This window comes from Lynx canadensis, chromosome X, assembly GCF_007474595.2.
Source record: "Lynx canadensis isolate LIC74 chromosome X, mLynCan4.pri.v2, whole genome shotgun sequence".
NCBI lineage: Eukaryota > Metazoa > Chordata > Mammalia > Carnivora > Felidae > Lynx > Lynx canadensis.
In genome coordinates, this window is record NC_044321.2 from 95,424,441 (window position 1) to 95,444,859 (window position 20,419).

The 20,419-nt window shown below is 50.5% G+C and overlaps 1 protein-coding gene across 7 annotated transcripts in view; it reads right to left on the reverse strand.

The window, feature by feature from the left end:
* Positions 1 to 20,066, reverse strand: part of SEPTIN6 (septin 6) — a 66,673-nt gene extending 46,607 nt beyond the window's left edge. For 5 of the 7 annotated variants that reach the window (XM_030305945.1, XM_030305942.1, XM_030305944.1 and 2 more), the window contains exons 1-2: positions 14,145 to 14,219; positions 5,236 to 5,350 (exon numbers count right to left, since the gene is read on the reverse strand). In XM_030305945.1, coding sequence (XP_030161805.1) covers positions 5,236 to 5,350; positions 14,145 to 14,204 — 175 coding nt within the window. In that variant the 5' untranslated portion in view covers positions 14,205 to 14,219. Of the gene's footprint in view, positions 1 to 5,235; positions 5,351 to 14,144; positions 14,220 to 19,460; positions 19,504 to 19,945 lie in introns of those variants that run through there. The other 2 variants (XM_032592245.1, XM_030305941.1) reach the window with 2 other exon arrangements.
* Between the last annotated feature and the right edge of the window lie 353 nt (positions 20,067 to 20,419).

Here is a 20,419-nt window from a genome sequence, read left to right on the forward strand (position 1 = left end):
AGGAAGATCAGGTCAGCCGCCTCCACACCCCTGCAGGAAGGTGGGGACTTGGCAGATTCCAGCAGGAAACCTCGGGAGCCCCGAGGGGTCCATTTCTCTCTCCTCCTCCCTCCTTGTACAGACGGCAGGGTTTCTGAGCCCTTTTTAAGCCATCACCACCGGCCAGGAGGATTCCATCTCACTTGGCTTAATGTAGACGGTATTCTGGAAACACCAGGTTTTTTAGAAAAGAGTTGCAGTTTACAACACGTAGTGTGAAATACGCCGTCCTCTGGCACCTTGTGTAAATAAGTCCTTGCAAGCGATGAACTGCAGAGTCCCAGCCGGGTCGTCGGTGGATGCCCAGCCAAGGGCGTTCCCCTCTCTGGGCCCCAGTCTCTTTTTCCATAAAATGAGCAGGTTGGAGTAATGATAATAGCTATGGTTTCTGGAGCACTTACTATGTGCCAGGCACCTGCTGGGATACTTCTATTTGCTTATCCATTCCCCACAATAAACCTATGAGAGCTACTACCGTTTGCCCTTAATAAGAGTCAGCCAAGCCGCTTCCCAGCCGCGTGAATTCGCCCCACTCCTCGGTCTCTCCGCACCTCACCTTCTTCATCTGTAAAATGTGGAGGAAAGAGCTGGTCTAGGGTCACGATGTAGTAAGTCAGTCTGACACTGGAGCCCATACCTCTGACCCACATGCCTTCCGTGCGTCCCGCAGGCGTGCTATGGTGGGGTTCATTTGGTCACTGGACCAATGTTCACGGAGCCTCTAACAGGAGCCACGCGCCATTTTAAGGGGCCAAAGAGACAGCGATGAACAGGACAGCCACAGTCCCTGTTCACACGGAGCTCAGGGTCACATGAAGCTAAAGTGCCTGCCAGCTCCAAATACTGGAATAAACCAAGAGAGCGGTCCGGGAGTTCAACAAGGAGGTGGTGTTCAAAAGGACACCCTCCAGGAACTCTAGGGAGCCTACGGACAAGGACAAGGTCACGCCTGGCTCTGTGAGCTTCCCGATCTTCTCTCCTTCCTGATCTTGCCGAGGCCTGGCCGACAGGGGCGCGCTGCTCCCCCAGCTTCCTGCAGACGGTCCCAACCCCTCGTGCAACCACGTCGCGTTGGCACCTTCAAATCAGCTGAAGTGGGCAAAGGCTACAAACCAAAGCGGCGTTTCCCCCGAGAGAGGGTTGCTGCACACTCTCGCACCACGGCTCGCAGCCCGCCTTCGACAGGTGAGCGGCTGCCCTTCCCAGAGATGAACGCGTGACGCCATCGGCCCCTGACCTTGACGGAAGGCTAGCTGTCCCTCCCCGCCTCTCCAGTGAGCCTCAATCCTGCTTCTCTCGCGCGTTTCCATTCCAAGTTCAACACAGCCAAGTTGAGCCTGGAATCCCGAGCAGCTTCAAAGTAAATATTATCATTATGACTCTTTGCACTCCTCACAGGCATTCCTGCTGCTGGCACATTCGGAAGGCTGTGTCTCTTCGGAGCTCTTTCCCAGCAGTGCAAAGCAACGGGCCCCAGAACATGGGTACTGCTGGTTCCGGCGTCTCCTCGGATGCCCTCCTGTACTGTATCTAGCTAGGATCATGGGACCTTTGCAATTTCCAAAGCTAAGCGACTAGTATGCAGGGTTTTTTTTTTGGTCAGGGGAGTGGGAGGGCGAGGGGAACCTCATCCCATTCAGTAATTATCGCCCAGCATAGAAAATCTGCTCGAGGGGAGTCATGATATGCCCACACGCATGTGCCTCGCCCTCTGAAAATAGTAACTGTGCAGCACCTGGGTGGCTCAGTCAGTTGAGCGTCTGACTTGGACTCAGGTCACGATCCTGTGGTTCGTGGGTTCGAGCCCCACATCCGGCTCGCCGCTGTCAGCCTGTCAGTGCGGAGCCCGCTTCGGATCCTCTGTCGCCGTCTCTCTGCCCCTCCCCTGCTCGTACTCTCCCCAACCCAAAATAAAAATAAGTATCTAAAAAAAAATGGGGCGCCTGGGTGGCTCAGTCGGTTAAGCATCCCACTTCAGCTCAGGTCATGATCTCACGGTTTGTGGGTTCCAGTCCCGCGTCGGGCTCTGTACTGACAGCGCAGAGCCTGCTTGGGATTCTCTGTCTGCCTCTCTCTGCCCCTCCACCCCTCAAAAATAAGTAAGTAAACTTTTCAAAAAATGTTTACTTATTTTTTGAGAGAGAAAGAAGAGAGCGTAAGCAGGGGAGGGGCAGAGAGAGAAATAGAGGATCCGAAGCAAGCTCTGCCCTGTCAGCACAGAGCCTGAGCAGGGCTCAGACCCACGAACCGTTGAGATCATGACCTGAGCCAAAGTCGGACGCTTAACCGACTGAGCCACCCAGGCGCCCCAATAGATAAACGTTTTTAAAAATGCCCTATGAAAAAAGAAGAGAAAATCCTTTGGGGGCATATAGTCTATGCCTCAACAGAATCATTTTATAACAGTCATTAAGGGAGTAAACCTGATAGTTATGCACAGGCGGTAAGCATGACAGAATGGCCACGGAAAGTCCCGCGAGAGAAAAGGTCACCTTCGGCAGTCAAGCTGCGGACCCTTCACCAAGTCAGTGACAGTACCCGGCCCCATGGCTGAGCTGAGATTGCAGCCTTAGAGCCATTCTAAACCACACGTGACCTTGGCCCAAATTGTGGGTTCTCTGAGCAATGACGGGGTTGTGAACACAGACAGAGAGCAGGATGCATGAATCACAGGCTGTTTGGGATCAGGGATGGGGAATGAACTTAACCCAGGCCAGGTTGGGGGCATTCAAGGCAGGCGCCTGCGGCGCCAAGAGAGGGGCTCGTAGGGCTATTTCTGAGACCTGGCAAGCAGGGAAAGAAAGAGAGGGGGTGGGTCTTCGGGGGCGAGGGTCTCTTTCTGACTCCTCCCCCTCCTGAAGGGTCTGGGGCGGTTCCCCAGCAGGGGCACGCGGAAGCAGCTGTAGCCGTCCAGCACCTGGGTGGGAACTGGAGGACAGGGGTTTACTTACTATTTCTCCTACCCACTGCCTGGAGCTCGGCTGCCTCCTCCTCTGGGCCCTAGGGGAGCCCGTGGTCCCCAGATCCCATTGCCCTTCACCTCTCGCCCTCGGAGAGCCGTTCTGATTTACATGGCCTCCCTCCTGAAGCTTTACTCACCCACCCAACTGCACTCGGTTGAAAGGCTGCTGAGGGCGGGCCTGTCATTTCACCTTTCATCTCCTCAACTTCAGTACAGGTCATACGGAGCTCTGGGAGGAATGCCAAGGGAATCCAATATGTTTGTGCGGAAATCTTTCAGTAATCAAGTATTATGCGAAATAAGTTGGCCAATAGCCAAAGACTGGAGAGGTTTGGCAGTGCTAATATCGGATGTGATAGCACCTTGCGGTTGATCACCGTGGCTTCTGTTGATTTTGTGTCCTTCTCCTAACAGCATCTCATCATAACCACGAGCAGGCTTCTGGCATTTGAAGAATTAATGGCCTCGCTGCGGACTCTAAAGGCCCGCGACGCGTCATTCTGTAAAGCACACATTTCCATCTCACGGGCTCCCAAGCTGATGTGTGGGAGTGAGTCATTCGGCTAGTGAGTGAGCCTAGCTGACTGCCTGTCGTCCATACTGAGAAGTGGCCTTCTTCTCTCTTCATCTTCCAGTGGCCAGTTACTCACCTACAGAAAACGATCTGACAAAGGGTGCTAAGGGTAGAGGAAAAGAAAAATAACAAGTCCTAGAAAATGAATGAGCTTAGACAGAAAACAGAACTTTAGGGGCGCCTGGGTGGCTCAGTGGGTTTAGCGTCTGACTCTTGATGTCGGCTCAGGTCATGGTCTCACGGTTCATGAGATCGAGCCCCGAGTCGGGCTTTGCACTGACAGCACGGAGCCTGCTTGGAATATTCTCTCTCTCTCTCTCCCTCTCTCTCTGCTCCTACCCCACTCGTGCTCATGTGCTCTCTCGCTCTCTCTCAAAATAAATAATAAAAAACAAGAAAGAAAACAGAACTTTAGACTACATTAAAAGAGTAAAATATCCAATTTCAGCAGTGGTTCAGAGCCTCAATGAGAATGAGTTCCCCATACACTCTCTACAAAAATAAGGAAGAGCAATTAGCCAAAGTGTGTGAGTGTACCAACCAGCGGGAAAACGGACTCTATTATGGTATTTACACAATCGTTAAGGTTTAGAAGTAGGTCGCTGAAAATACGCAGGTACACTTTACTGCACTGTGGAGTGAAAATTAATTATATGCTGTGATTGTGTTTGCAAATTTGGGATTTTTTTAAGGTCTTAAGGAGAGATTCTGAGAGACTGTCAAGGAGCTGTTGTTGCTCCTCGGCTCCAAAGTGCCTCTGTATTCTCAAAGGATGTCGCCCCCCCCTCCGCAGTTCGCAGTTCGAGAAACAGTGGGAGGGGCCAAGGGGGTGGGCCAGACCTGGGGCTTTGTCCTGGCTCCGCCACTTATTCTGGGCTGCCTCCCCTGACTCTCTAATCCTCCCCAAATGTCTGGGTCTCCACCTGCCCCGTGAAGATACAAATGCCACTCGCTCCCTCTGCTCACTTCGCAGAGTCCTGGTAAGGACTCAAATTGTTACCACGCTGAAGTGTTTGACAGGGATAACGAGTGTTTCCTGTGGGCTTAACTCATTCATTCATTTCAGAAACATTCCTGAGCTCTCTTTGTGCTGTGATTGGCACATTCGAAGTGACTAAGAAGACATGGTCCCCACGCTGGAGACTAAAGGTCCAGGTGGAGACAGGCTATAAGAGAATAAGAGAACTTGGCGCTCGGCTGTATGGTCCCTGAACTTGAGCTCCAACTGTGGCAAGCACGACAGGGCTGCAGAGGAACAGACAGCCCCAACCCACTGCCCACAGCTGGTGGGCAGGCACCCTTCCACAGCCACTACCTCCCCCGCCACCCAAATTCTGTCCGGCTCCGGTTTTCTCAGTCCAAAGGAACTTGACAGCCGTAGCTGAGCCAGCCAGCACCCTGGCCACATTTCCACAGGGTGTCACAGCGCTCAGTTTCCCCCAGGGTACGGCCACGCCTTCTGGTCTGGCCAGGGAAAAATATAATCACAAGCCGGCTGCTTACAAAAGCAAACAGAGGGATAAAAGAGGAAGAAGTGGGGAAAGCACTTTTGCAAATAGATCAGAATGGCTCAGTATTTAACCTAATTACCTGCAAAGCCACATCCAGCCATTAAGGATCCATATTCTGTAATAGAATTTCCTGCTATGGAAATACTCACCCACGCACAGGATGTTGAAGCAGAAACCCTGGCTGACTGACTTATTCACCAGCTGGTCGGGCAAGCTGTCAAACCCCACATGTCCAGCCAGGGGGACAGTTCGGCAGCCTTCACCCTAATTTGGAAGGGGAGGGAGGGGAGAAAAGGAAAACGTGCTTAAAAGCAACCTGGGTCTCACTTCTCATCCAAACGATCTCCGAGCGAGGAAGTAACGCTCGCCCAGGCCCCGTGTGTCTTATCTTCCCATAGCTACTCCCGGCTCCAAAGCAGAATGGCTTAGAAATCACCACCGGCTTAGAAATCACAGATTCCTGGGGCACCTGGGTGGCTCAGTCGGATGGGTGCCCGACTTCAGCTCGGGTCATGATCTCGCGGATTGTGAGTTCGAGCCTCTGTCAGCGCAGAGCCCGCTTCGGATCCTCTGCCCCCCTCTCTCTGCCCCTCCCCCGCTTGAGCTCTCAAAAAGAAATAAATATTAAAAGAAAGAAAGAAAGAAAGAAATCACAGATTCTTAGGTACGGGCATCTCCAGGCTCCGTGATGAATGTCACCCTAGTTCCAGACAGAGCAAACTGCAGAGGGGGCTCACGACAGGTGGGAGGGCGGGTTCAGGGGTTCACGGACTTGGGTTAACTCTCGCCTCCACCACTTACAAGCTGGGTAACCTCTCGGAGACCCCGTTTCCTCCCGCGTCTGTCCTAGGAGACAGGGGGTCTCGAATGTGCCACAACGTCCAACGAGCTTTAAGCACAACGCCTGGTCCATGCCTCTGTGCTCAGCGAACATTACAACAGGACTTCAAAAAAAGCAGTTAGTCCTGTCTCGAGGGCATTTTGGGCAACCACAAAGGTGGCTCGGTGTAGAGGTTAAGAGACTAGGCTTTGACCTCTGACAGGTCTCCGTGTGAGAATCCTGCCTCCTTCACCTTCTGACCTCGGACAAGTTACTTAACTTCTCAGGGCCTCCCCACCTGTAAAATCGGGGACGCGTGGTTCCTAGCTCATAGGACAGGGGCGAGGAGGACACAGGATAATGTTCCTCAAGCACGGAACACGGTGCCTGGCCTGTGGTGGGCACTCCGTCAACAGCAGCACCTGTTTTTCTTGCACTGTGAGATCACCCATGTACTCGGACTCCCCCAAATAACACGCGATGCCACGGAACGCCTGTGTCTCCCCCCCAGCCAGAGAGAGCGGCCTCCAGGCTTCCGCGGGACCCCTGGTCTCCACAGGGGTCGGCCAGGCCAGTCGCAGCCCCGCAAAGCAGAGGGCCTTTGCTTCCTTCACCTGCTAGTCCCAGAGCTTCCTATCGTTAATGGTTTTACACCAAGATTTCGGTAAACCGGAAAGGCGCCAAGAGCAGTCCAAGAAGGGCATGGTTAGTGCCAGGAGGCCCGCACCGGCATCCCGGGCTGTTTGTTCTAGCAGGCCGTCTTCGTGGTCGACTGCACCTGCTTTGAGCCTAGGTCCCACGGAGAGGGATGGGCTGGGCCCCCTCAGCAGGTCTTCCAAGAGCGAGAGACAGGATCAGGGCCGGGAGCGCCATCTGGCAAGTTCATTACCCTCACGCGTCTCGCCCCTCCCCCCACACTCCCGGTGGAGTATTCCTGACACAGCCATATGCCACAGTCTGAGTTGGCGTATTGTGGACCCCAGAGGGGCGCCTGTAAACAGCTGGGTTTCATGCGTGGCCCACACCACTCGGGGCTTGTTCTACACACACCCCTTTCTGCTTCCCCTCACCCTCCACCCCTTTTCTCCTTTTTCTTAAAGCAGACGAACGAAGGTGGAAGTTTCCCACCGTTTGCTCTCGGTCCTCACCACTGCAGGGGAGAGAGACTTAAGGGCCAATATGCTTTCTCGATGGATCCTCTTCCGTAGCGGGTATCGGAAATTGGGACAGACTCAGAGCTGAGGTTTCCTGAGCCGTATTTTATCGCCCCTGGCCGCCTCTTCCTGTGTCCAAATTCAGCACCGTGCAACTCTGGCCTCTGGTCCAAGGGCCAAAAGGAGAGGAAAGGGACTTTTCAAACTGAACGCAGTGGACAGATGGGGCGAGCCCCACACCTGATGCTTAAAGACTTACGTCATTGTCAACAAAAACCCACAAGAACCTCCCATGTGCCCCTTCCCCGTTACCTCCCACCTAGCACAGTGCCGTAAAGAGTAGAAGGAAGCGTGTATGGGCTTTATTCCCTAGGCAACGGGGTGTGGGGGCCCTTTGAGTGTCTTGAGCGGGGAGAGCCATGATACAGGTTTTCGAAAGATCATTCCAGCTGCGGGGTGTTTGACTGACTGATTGGAGAGAGCGAGCAGAGGCAAGAAGACAGAGGACTCCACTAACACGGACCTGGCAGAGAGGCATCCAGGCACCGTGCCAATACGTGCTGCTTGAACTGAGCCGATCTGACTTGGGACTCAGGAGGGAGGAACAAACTTGAGAGATGTCCTAAAGAAGGGCGATCGCTCAATCAGCGATTGAAGAGAGGGTGAAGGGACAATCAGAGCTCTAAGGCTGCAAGGTTCTAAGCCTGGGAGCTTGGATTGGTGATGGCACCACGGACAGAAAAGAGAGAAGCCAGGAAAGGGTGCTCGCTTAGTGGGGAAGTTGAGGATTCTGGTTTTAGATAAGCTATTACGAAAAAATTACGTGCTATCAGGCTTTTTATTTTCTAAAAAGTACGCAAGGTGCACTGTAGAAATTGTAGAACATAGGGAAAATTGTAAAGGAGAAAACAGCAGTCACCCATAACAGCACCCTCCAGAGATAACCACTGGTAATATTTACATACGTTTCCCTCCGGTCTGTATACCTTTTGTTTCTTACAAAATAGGGATAATTCTGTATGCTCCTTTACAAAACCTGGCGCATAATATAGTATGGACCTTTTCTTGAGAAATGAAGCATACTTCTAAAACACTATTTGTGTTGGCCATATAGCATTCCATTGTAGGAATTCACCATATTTTCTTAAGTAATCTTCCACTGCTAGACGTTTAGCGTGTTTCCAAGTTTTAAACAGTATGAACAATAATTCTCATTCTTACAGGTGTGCATAGATCTTTGATTATTTCCTTAAGTTAAACCCCTAGAATTGAAGCCTGCTGGGTCCAAAGGCACACACATTTCAAAGACTTCAGTACAGGGGCACCTGGGTGGCTCAGTCCGTTAAGCGTCCGACTTCGGCTCAGGTCATGATCTCACAGGTCGTGGGTTTGAGCCCCGAGTTGAGCTCTGTGCTGACGGCTCAGAGCCTGGAGCCTGCTTCCGATTCTGTGTCTCCCACTCTCTCTCTCTACCCCTCCTCCCCTCAGGCTCTGTCTTTCTCTCTCTCAAAAGTAAATAATCATTACAAAAATTTTTTGAAAAAGAAAGACTTCAGTACACGCTGAGGAATCACTCAACAGAGAATAAATAGTACAAAGGTCTACTTCGGTCACCAATATGCAATAGTGTCTGTTTGCCCACACTTAGACCAACACCAAGTTTCTGAGGCTTTTTAACCACTGGGAATGGAATCATTGAAAACTGGTATCACAACATTTAGTTTGCACGTGAAGGGGAACATTCCTTTTATTGTGTATTCTGTATTGTGTATCTATACACGCATTGTGCATATGTACACATGTATGTGAGTTGCCTATTCAAGTCCTCGCCCATTTTTTAGAACATAGGGGTCTGTCTCTGTCTTCTGGATTTGTAAAAACATTTTATATGGTAAGGACAATAAGGCCGTTTTGATTTTCTGGTGAGATATGCAAGAGAAGAAATCTAACAAGTACTTAGCAATATGGGATTGTAGGCTCAAGGAGAATTCAGCACTGGGGGATGAATTTAGAAGTGGGAGGAAATTGGATGTGTTCTTTAAGAGATAGTACAGGGAGAAAAGAGCTAGGCACTGAATGCAGGAAATGTCCATAAGTAAGGAATGGAAGATGAAAAGGATTCTTCCAAGAGGGGGGAAATGATCGGAGAAGTTGGAGGTGACCCAACAGTCTTCTAGCACCAGAGACCAAGGTTGAAATGAGGAAGAATTACAGAGAGCTAACCATTAGTCTGGATTTGATGAAGGTCACTGGTGGCTTTAGAATCCCTATTTTTCTCTGTATCTTTTTACTCAGTGTCCATCCAATACACCAAAATTAACTGGAAGGTTATGGAGACTTGGAAGCATGGGAGCTGGTTACTGTGTTCTTCCTGCTAAAGATTTAAGCAGCAAACTGTTTAAAAATATTTATTTATTTTGAGAGAGAAAGAGCGCATGTGCACAAGTGGGGGAGGGCCAGAGAAAGAGAGAAAGAAAGTATCCCAAGCAGGCTCCGCACCGCCAGCTCAGAGCCAGATGCGGGGCTCGATCCCATGAACCGTGAGATCATGACCTGAGCAGAAACCAAGAGTCAGACGCTCAACCGACTGAGCCATTCGGGCGCCCCTAAGCAGCAAACTTTTTGTCTCAAGGCTTAGAGTCGAGAAAGCTTCAAAAATGTATTTGTATATATATTTCCTGCTTTAGGAAATCCTGTCTAGTGAGCACTATTCACTCTTGTTTTGATGAATCTTATAAGATGTCAAGGTCATCATGAGTATCAGTTCTCATTGTTCAGAGCTAAATATGTGGAGGTAAAAAAGGACATCGGACTGAATGTACACTGACCCCAGGACAGCTCTGGAAGTTTCTTCCCCCTCCCTCACTAAAGTTCTGCTATCTCATCTCTCTCCTCTTTCTCCTTAAGGTGACCTGATGAATTGAGGTCTTGATTACAATGTGCACCAGAGAAGATGGAAATGACAACCCAACGCTAATATCTCAAGTTATCACCTGAGTAGCAGGTGGTGTCACGTTCAAAGGCTTGAACTGAGAGGCTAGAAGGATCACAGTCAACAAAATGTTAAAGGGCCCGTCTCCTGTCCCCCTGCAACCTCCCCTGGGAATCTATTCTACAGAAACTCACGTGTCTGTGCAAAGATCCATGTATAGGGAAATTCATCACAGCCTTGATTACGATACTGAAAAACAAGGGGGAAAACCCACAGATGTCTGATAATAGAAAAATATTGAACTAAATTGTGATACATGCATAGTCTGGAATATTCTGCAGCCATTGAGAAGAATGTGGTAGGTCTGTATATTCTGATAAAAACATCTCCAAGGCATATTTATATTGTAGCAAAAAGAAGCTCGTAGTACAATAAGCACAGTAAGAGCCCATATATGCAAAAAAAAAAAAAGCCCTATATATGTGTATTTGCACATAAATGTATGTGAGTGCATAGAAAGGGGACAGAAAGGAACCCACTAAACCAGGAATGGTGGCTACCTCAGGGGAGCAAGGTGGAAATGCGGGGGGGGGGGGGGCTTCCTCAGGGGGACATTCAACGTGCTTCTGTATTGTTTGATCCTTTTACAGCATGAATGTATTCACACATTACCTGTGTCATTTAAAAACATGTTTAGTACAAGAAAAGAGTTCTCACTCAGCTTTGCAGCAGAGGTAATTAGGATGCAGAGTCTGAGAAGAGCTAAAAGAAAGGCAAAATGAAAGAGGGCTCCCTCGAATCGAGAGAGCCCCCCCTCCTCTCCCCTCCCCAATTCCATTTCCTGTTTTCTCCCCATCTGCAGTCACCTGCGGTTTGAAATACGTTATACCACATTTCATATCACAGGCAGAAGCTCTGCTCTCTTTCTCTTCCGCCTCCTCCCCTGAGGACACACCAATCTCATTTTTTAATTGAATATTCAAAGGTTCGCGTTACGAAGAACGAGTTATGGCGGTTCCAGCTGTGCATCTTCCTCTCACTGCTGTTATTCTGAAAATAAAGAGTCCCATAAGCACCCAAGTGGGCAACCCCTGGCCCCTTCTACCCACCCCCCTCGCCCCGCCCCTCTTCCAACCTTAGTCGCATAGGAAGCAAACAGTATATGAGGCCCTTGGGAACTGAAGGTGCGTCAATATCAATGGAGTTTCTGGCCTCCTGTTTCAAGCCCCGTGGCTAAGTCAGTAGCTGACGTTCTGAAGGATGAGACCAAAACCAAAAGGTTGGAACTCATTGCCGACCACTGGCCTTTCCCTAAACTTGCTCCTCTGGCCTCTCTGCACCTCGTCGTAGACACACTGAAATAGGATTCTCTCGTGGGCCTGATCTCTCACACCTTCCCTTTTCTCCATCACAGACCCTGCAAACCTTCAGGATGATCAAAATCAGTGAATAGTTCAGTGATGCACAACGGAATATTAAACAGCTGGTACAAATATCTTCTAAGAATATTTAATGACAAGGGAGCACCTGGGTGGCTCAGTCAGTTAAGTGTCCGATTTCAGCTCAGCTCATGTTCTCCCAGCTCGTGGGTTTGAGCCCCGGCGTCAGGCTCTACGCTGACAGCTCAGAGCCTGGAGCCCACTTCGGATTCTGTCTCTCTGTCTCTCTCTCTCCCTCTCAAAAATAAATAAACATTAAAAAAAATTAAAAAGAGGGGCGCCTGGATGGCTCAGGCAGTTAAGCTGACTTTGGCTCACGTCATGATCTCACAATTCGTGGGTTTGAGCCCCATGTTGGGCTCTGTGCTGACAGCCCAGAGCCTGGAACCTGCTTCAAATTCTGTGTCTCCCTCTTTCTCTGCCCCTCCCCCGCTCTCTGCCGGTCTGTCTCTTAAAAATAAACATTAAAAAAAGTTTAATAAAAAAAATTAAAAAGAATATTTAAGGAAAAGGAAAAATGATCACCAAATATGACCAAGCAAATAACAAAACAAAACCCCAATCATTCCAATCATGGGGGGCGGGGAGTGTAGATGTATTTTTGAAAGCTTGGAAGAATATTCAGGTGACCCTTGAACAACACAGGTTTGAAGGGCCTGGGTCCACTTATACGTGGATTTTTTTTTTCAATAAATACAAGGTAGTCCTATAAATGTATTTTCCCTCCCTTATGTTTTTCTTAATAACATTTTCTTTTCTCTAGTTTACTTTATTGTAAGAATATAAGTATATAATACATACAACATACAAAGTAGGTGTTAATGTTACTATTTATGTTATCAGTAGTAAGACTTCCAGCCAGCAATAGGGTGTTAAGTTATTAAGTTTTAGGGGAGTCAAAAGTTATACGTGGAGTTTTGACTGTGTGGGGGTCAGTGCCCTTAACCCCTGCATTGTTCAAAGGTCAACTTTACACCAGAATGGTGACAATGGTTACTTTTGGGTGGAGGGAATGCAGGTTGTTGCTTTTCTGTGTTTCCCAAATTTTCTACAATAGGCATATTTTACTTTGGGGGGGGGGGCATAGTTTACTTTCATAACCAGAATAAAAAGATTCCTTTCTAAAAAAGATTCTATGATGATACTTTCCTAGGCAGGAAAGCAGCCTCGGCTTTTGTGGCAAAATCTTCAGCTACAAGTACCAAAAAAGGTGCTTTAACATACAGATAACTAGAAAATTCGGTTAAGTATTCAGCTTTCGGGCAGTTTTATTGTATGTAAACACTTATTTTAGCAATAATACAATAAAACCCTATTATTATCCTTATTATAACATTACTATTATATCTACATAACTTATTATTATAAGGATTCATGTGAACCAGCAGTCGAGTCACATATCCGGAAACATGCCGCTAAAAGACTTGATGAAGCAATCAGGTGGACGAGAGCCCGATCCGCTGCCTCCAGCGCCACCAAGAGAGCGGACGCCACTGTATCATCAGCCGTAAGAACCCCCAAAAGCCCCAGAAAAGCCTTTCGGTGGGGGGGGGGGGACGGGGGGCCGGGCAGCTTAGGGGGCCCTGGGGAGGCACGAAGGAAACCATGCTTACCATACAGGGAGAAAGGTCCGTTTGGGGCAAATCGAGTAGATGAAACTCTGGATTTTAATACACCAGATCAATTCCCGAGTGGCTTTTCATTCTATAAAAGGACTCGCAGCAGGATTCCATTAAATGGCCAGCTCTCCTAGCGCATTTAAGATGGGATTCAATAGACAGAAATTCAGCTGTCGCGTACCTCTATAAGACGACAATGGCAACACACCCCCACCTGGACAGACTGTCTGAAGGGCTGTTTCTATTCCACTTAGAGAGACCCTGCTGAGCTAAAAGCACAGACTTGCCTTTTCCACAACTCTGTCTCTCCACCCAGCTCAAGGAGTCAAAGCAGGGAAGAGATGGAGTTAACCACCTCGGTCGGAAGCAGAAGCAGGCAAGAGCCTCAAAGAAATTCAGCTGCGGGACCAGGAAACACTCAGAACCACACAAGGTTGGAGCTGGTAACGCCCTTCGGGCTCCGACCCACTCCGACCCGCTCATGTTACAAAAGGGGAAACAGAGACTCAGAGAGAGGAAGTGACCTGTCCAGAGTCACAGAGTGATTTAGTGGCCGAGGAGTGGTGCTGGGCTCCAGGGCCCTGTCGAGAGGACTGCTACTCTCAAATGGAAAAGCTGACTGCAGTGACAGACTTCTTTACGCAGCTGAAATGTGAGGGCATGGGGCCTGTGGCCTGACGACAGTCCAGAGGGAGGAGGGTCACGGAACACGACCTGGAACCCTATGGGCTCCGCAAGGCGGCTCCCACCCACGGAAGGCAACTGAGGCAGCAGAAGCCATGGAGGGGCTGGTCCTCCTCTTCTGGGTTCCCTCTGCCCTTTCTCTCCTTTCGGACTCGGGCCTAAGCCTCCGGCCCGGGGCCACTCCACCCAACTGGCCAGATTCTAGGTACAACAGCTCTACCTCAGGCCAGGGGCGACCCCTGCTCAGGGTGGGTCAGCCTCTCCCACAAGAGCCAGACTTCAAGCCAGGCTCTTGAAACAGAGTTTTCTAGGTGTTCTGGTCACTGTTATCTCCAATCTGCTAAAAAAAAAAAAAAAAAAAAAAAAAAAAAAAAAAAAAAAAAAAAGAAGAAGAAAAAAGGTTTACTCACAGGCCTCTGGATGAATGCCCAACTGTCCTCTAGGGAGCCTGAATTTGCCTCTGCCTCCATCTGGTCTCATTTAAAGTGGATCTGAAAAAACCCAGTTCCTGCCTCAGCGCCGGTGTTCAGAGCTGGGGGCCTCTGCTGGGAAAGGAAACCCAACACTACCTCACACCTCATCAGGGTCGCCAAAGCGGGGTTCTGCTCCCGCTCTCCCCCACCCCAGGGTCTTCAATGGGGGGGGGGGGGTCAGAGGGGGCGCTGGCCGGAGAAACCGGAGCCCTGAGTCCTGTCCCCGCGGAGGCCTGCAAATCTCTTCCCCAGTCCCCTGTAAGTGAGTGGAACGGATGACCCAAGCCCAGGGCGAGCTGAGAGCACGTGTCACAATTCAGCAGATGGCTGCCTTTAATGGGGAGACACAGGACAAGAGGATAACATTATTTCTCACCCTCCTGAGCATGTGGCCTCCTTCCTCTTTGCAAGCAGCGGAGAAACCCACGGTTTCAAATCCCAGCAGCAAAAGCCTTCTCCTGCCAAACCGAGGAGGAAGGGTCTGTGTTTCTAATTTATTCTGCACCCCCCCCCAAGTTGTTACTTAAAATAATCCATCATTACACGGCTGGTGGCTCCAAGATTTTTATTTAAAGCAATATGGAAAGAAAGAAAAAGAAAGAAAACCCACACGTAACCCGTGGCTGTGCTATCTGGGATTTAAGCTGAGGATCTTTTTAACATCACCGAGTCTTCAAAGAACCCAAGTATACTCTTCTCTGACCCGAGTGTGCTGGCGGGGGTGGGGGAGAGGCGGTGAAAAGAGGGGGAAGTTGGGGTAATGGCAGGATTTTTATTGCTTAGAAACATCACGAAAAGGGCAGGTTTGGCTTTTATTTATTTATTTACTTATTTATTTATTTATTTTTTAATGAATCTGTGTCATCTGTTATGTGTTTCATTGTTTCATCCACTGACCAGCGATATCACCTTGGACTAAGTCACTTGGTCTCCCCGTACCCATAAATGAAGAAAACAGGAATACTTGTTCAGGAAGCTGTTGGGAAAAATGAAATACAGATGGAAGCATTTGGAGATCGTTGAAAGAAACATGTTATACTTATCTATGGTACTCTCTGTCTTCCTCTTCTCTTTCTCTTTCTTCAATGGGGTCTTAAAGTACATGCAACTTAAAAGCCCTTCTCAATTGTTCATGCTAATACGAAACCACGGCTCTGATAATCCAGAAACCCAGGCAAGTCCAGAAATCAGTCCTATTTAGTTTTGGAATACCTTTTTCCAGGGGCCTTATCTTCCTAATTAGTTTTGCTCAGACTAATGCTCCGGGTTTGTTCCCTTACGGCACACAAAGGGAGGGGCCATGCTGGGTAACAAAGCCAGTAATTAACAGAAAATTTACAGCAGAGACTCCACAAGGTAAATGCTACGCACATGACTGCAGATCAAAATCTCATTATGCTATACAGACAAATCGCTCAGCTGTAATGCAGTTTTGTAATAAGAACACCGCTACCAGTCAACATTTCCAGGATTTAGGAAATGAAAGGAAACGGGACTGATTCCTGCCTGTCATCTGGAAGCTTTCGGAGGGCACGGTCCTGTGTGCCTCGGCACCACCATATCCCCGGCACCTGGCACAGGGCCTGGCGGAGTTGGTGCCCAACCAACTCTGTTGGAGGAATGAATGAATGAGAACAGAAGCGTGTGAATTAACAAATGAGATGTCCCCTGCCCGGGAGCAGGGTGAGCGCTCAAGCATCTTCACACCTACCCCTTTCTTAGCTGAAGCCCTCAGGAAGCCTTTCCAGTCACCCACCGCCCCCCGTTCACGGCTGGATTAGGTCCACTTGTAGTGAATTCTCACAGTAGGCGGCAGCTCCTTGTGCGGCATGGACCACAATGGTAATCACATGGCTATTTAAATCTGCCTCCATTATTAGATTGTAAACTCCCTGAGGGAAGGAAGGGCTGTATGCCTTTGGTGGGGGGAGGGGAAGACATTGTCGTCCCCCCCCCACCCTTTTTTTGAAAAGTCTCAAACACATAGAAGAGTTAGAAAAATGGTACAATGATCACCCATATACCCTTGACTTAGATTCAATAACTTGTTCTATTTGGGGCCATGTAAATTTTCGTCTGTGCTGTATCCTCAGTGGAGGTATGGGTACATACTGGGGCTTTGCTCTCCCGGGTCAGGGTATAATATTACTTTTAGTGTGAGGTGGTAGATATGGCTGAGGCTGGAGCTTCAAGGGAAATCAAGGGTTAGGTGCCATTTGATAGCAAAGATCAGAATGCAGAGACCAGCTTCTCCCCGCCTGGAGGCGGTTGCCCTGAGACAGCTGCCCCAGACCAACCCCAGGTAAGGCAAAGTTAGCCCCTGCAAGATCCTTCATTAGGGAGAAAGACCATTACCAGGCTGCCAGTGGAGGAGAGCATCGTTGCCCACATTGTGGGATTGGTTCAAGCCAGAACCAATGAGCCGTTCTTTCTATGGGACAGCACTTACAGTCTGGACCCCAAAACACAACATTGAAAGAAACAGCTCGATGAAAGGGCCAGAAGATACCGCCCCTGAGGCCTGGGCTGTGCCTTGCTTGGTTACCATGGAGAAGTCATATGACCTCAAAGAGTACATCCTGGGGCACCGAGGTGGCTCAGTTGGTTAAGTGTCCAACTCTTGGTTTCGACTCAGGTCACGATCTCACAGTTTGTGAGTTCGAGCCCTGCATCGGGCTCTGCACTGCCGGTCCGGGGCCTGCTTGGGATTCTCTCTCTCTCAAAATAAATAAATAAACTTAAACAAGAAGAGTATATATTAATAGCAGCCCAAGCCACCTCACGGGCAGGGGTTGGGAGTGGGGATATCCCAAGATCTTCTACAGTTCTCTACTTCACAGCAGCCACAACTGGTCTCTCCAACTAGACCATAAGCTTACAAGCCAGAAACTATGTCTACTACTTTTTTTTTTTTTTTGTATAGTTGACCAGGGCTAGCCATAGTGCTGGACACTGAGCAGTCAAAAATAAACGTCTGTGGACGCAATGGAGAGAGAGTTTTGTCACACAGAATCTTTGTGGTGTTCATTCAGATGGGATCGGGTTGTGTTGTGTACGCCAGAGCTGAACTTCCAAGCTCCGTGCATGCCCAAAGAAGGGTCCTATCCAACAATTCTGTGGCCTGTTTTAAGTTACTAATGATGTTGCCTTACTAGCCATGGTGACCCTCAACCACACACACACACACACACACACACACACACACATACGCGCGCGCGCGCGCGCCCCAGAGCAACGCATGTGTGGCACCATGTCCCGGAGCTCATTCAAAAGAACTCCTGAACGAGGTTTATTCTCCAGACTTCTCTTTCCAAACCCTGCATGCATATTCCTTGGAAGAAACAAACAGCCATCAGCCGTCCAAGGTCTCCTGAGTTAATTCCATCTTCCCCAGGCGAATTACAACTTCTTGCAGACACAAAGAGCAAAGAGACAAATGACACATAAACAAGAGCTTTACAGCCTGGGGGAGGGGGCAGGGAGAGTGACGTCAGTTTTCCCAGAAACCCATTTATCCCGATAACAAGGTTTCAAGTGCCTGGGCTGCTCTTTGAGCTTCAGAATCTGGCATACAATTAAGTTCTTCACCATGCTGTATGGGCAAGGCCAGCCAGAGCAAACGGGGACCATGCAAAGCAAACCAAATGGCCCTAAACCACCCCCAACTCCCATCCGCAGAACAAAGGGGATCTCCGGGTGGCCCAAATTGTGCCTGAGGTGAAGCACAACCTTCTGGAATGTTCCCCTTTACAACATCTGCCCTGCAATCCTAATCCAGGCATGGGGGACTGGCGGCAGAGTATGGACAGGTCGATGCAAATTAATTAGCTGACAAGAAAAATCATTAGCATCCTTTTTGGTCACTAAAAATGGAGCAAGTGTAATCCAGGAGAATAATCCCTCGACTTCGGCCATGCCATCTCTAAAATGCAGGTAACAGGGAGCAGAAAAGCTCTCTGAGAACCCTCAAGATGCCACAGCAATTAATATTACAGTGCCAATCTTAGAGCGAAGAGAATTCTCTCAAATTCCATGATCACAGAGCACTGTCTCCTATCTACTGGTCCTTGCACATCAACATAAAGAGCTGGGTTGAGGTCTAACAGGGGTTGGGGAGGTCCAAATGAAATCACCGTGCCCTTCCAAACAGGGACCAGAGGGTGTCGTGAATTCATATGTATCCTATAGAGAAAATGCTATCAGATTCTGGAAACAGATTTTGAAAACAAATCAATTTCAGTGACACCAGATACCTAGAGGCTTTTTTTTTCTTTCTTTTTGCACTGGAATTGCAGTGCATGGATTATTTCCCTGAAGAAGTAAGCCACAGGGTTTAAAAACTTGCGTGTGTGTGTGTGTGTGTGTGTGTGTGTGTGTGTGTGTGTGTGTGGTTCAGAGATTTCCATCAAGTAGCATTTGATGTTCTGGAATTTCATCTATCTCTACTTCACTCTCCTTCCTCACCAAAGAGTGTAGGTAACTGTGGGCTTCTTAAAATCTCAGACACCCGTGGATGAAAAGAAAGGCTAGATTGTTGCCCCAAATGGAATCATCCCCTCCCTGTACAACCACGCCTCTGGTCTGAAAACACAAAATAAAATAAATAAATAAAAACCAAACAAACAATCATGGAGCCTCAGGTCACTTCAGTATGATTTCTCTGAACATCCCAGGCTGGAAAACTTCAGTTCTTTAAAAGAACATTTTTTTTTCCCCCAGAGTCTGCTGCCAACAAAAAGAGAGACGGCATCGCTTTTACAAGCCTCACACTTATTTTCCTGAGTCCCCGCAGAAAGAAGCCGGCTCCACAGGTTTTGGCATACCAGCCCAATTACACCGAACACGGAATCCAGACAGACACCCAGTGGCCCGCAAAACCCGGGTCAGGTAGCCAGAAACATGCCAAAATACGCAGCCAGCCACCTACAGGCCCGCGAACTGCACCCCCGCCCCCACCCCCGACACACACAAATGGGACCCAGAGGCAAACAGCACAGAGGAGTCGGGACACACGCGCACACACCACGGGGGTGAGCGCACGCAGAGAAACAGGCGGACTCATCTAGGGTCACAGACAACCCGGGCGCCGCCGCCCGCCGGGGAGGCACGAGTGCGCGCGCGTGCACTCACACGCACACGGTGATACACACACACAGCCGCAGTCACATATGTAATGCACATGGAGAAACCCTACCCCCCGCCAGTCACCTCCCCGCCCCCCTCACCGCTCACCGCCTCCTGCCCCAGGCTCACCCCAGCCCCGCGCCCCTCTTGCAGGGGAGGCCCGGGTCCCGGCCGGCGTCTGGGCTCCGGGGCGCGGCCCGGCGCCAGGAGGAAGCAAGGCCCGGGGGGAGGGGAGGGGAGGGGAGGGGAGGGGAGGGGGGGGCGGGGAGGGCCGGGGACCCCGAGGGCTCGGCGGCTGGCGCGGCCATTCATTCGGCAACGCCCAGCGGCGCGGCGGCAGCTGCAGCGAGGGAGGCGGCGGCGCTCGCTGCGGCTCTCGGGCAATGCAAGTTCGGCCGCCGGCCCGCAGCCTCCGCCGGGGCCCCCACCCGCCCGCCGCCACCGTTCCCGGGGAGCGGCCGGGAGAGTGAGCCGCTGACCCCGGGAGCAGAAGTCCCGCCGCGCCTCGGCTCCTGGATGCTGCCCGCTGCCCTCCTCGCCGCAGCGGCGGCGGCGGCGGCGGCCGGGTCTCCTCCGCCCTTCCCAGGCTCCCGGCACCCCAGCCCCGCACTCACCACCTGGCGAGCTATATCGGTCGCTGCCATCGCTCCTGCGTCCGCCAGGGCTGCCACGGGTGCCGCCGCCACCGGAGCTACAGCACAAGAAACAGCGGAGCTCCACCGACAAAGAGAAAGTGTTACACTTCGGGCGCGACCAAGTCCGGTGGGGGGAGGTGCAAGGGAGGAGCCCCCGCGCCGCTGCTCCAACCCCAGCCTCCCCTCGCTGGCCCACCCCTTCGGAAGTGGGGTACGGGGAGGGGGCGGATTTCACGTGCCGCTTCCCCCTGCGGCGAGCCCCGTTCCAATTCTCCCTGTAACCTCGGCTGTAGGCCTTTGCGAAGGGGGGCGGGGGCTCCCCTCGGTGACCACGTCCTCTGCCCCCCCCCCCGCCACTGGGCTCCGTGGTACGTCCCGACCTCTGCTGAATTGTCACACCCCCCTGCTCTCGCCTTACATCCCCGAGTCCCCAGACCCCAGAGGCTGGGAGGG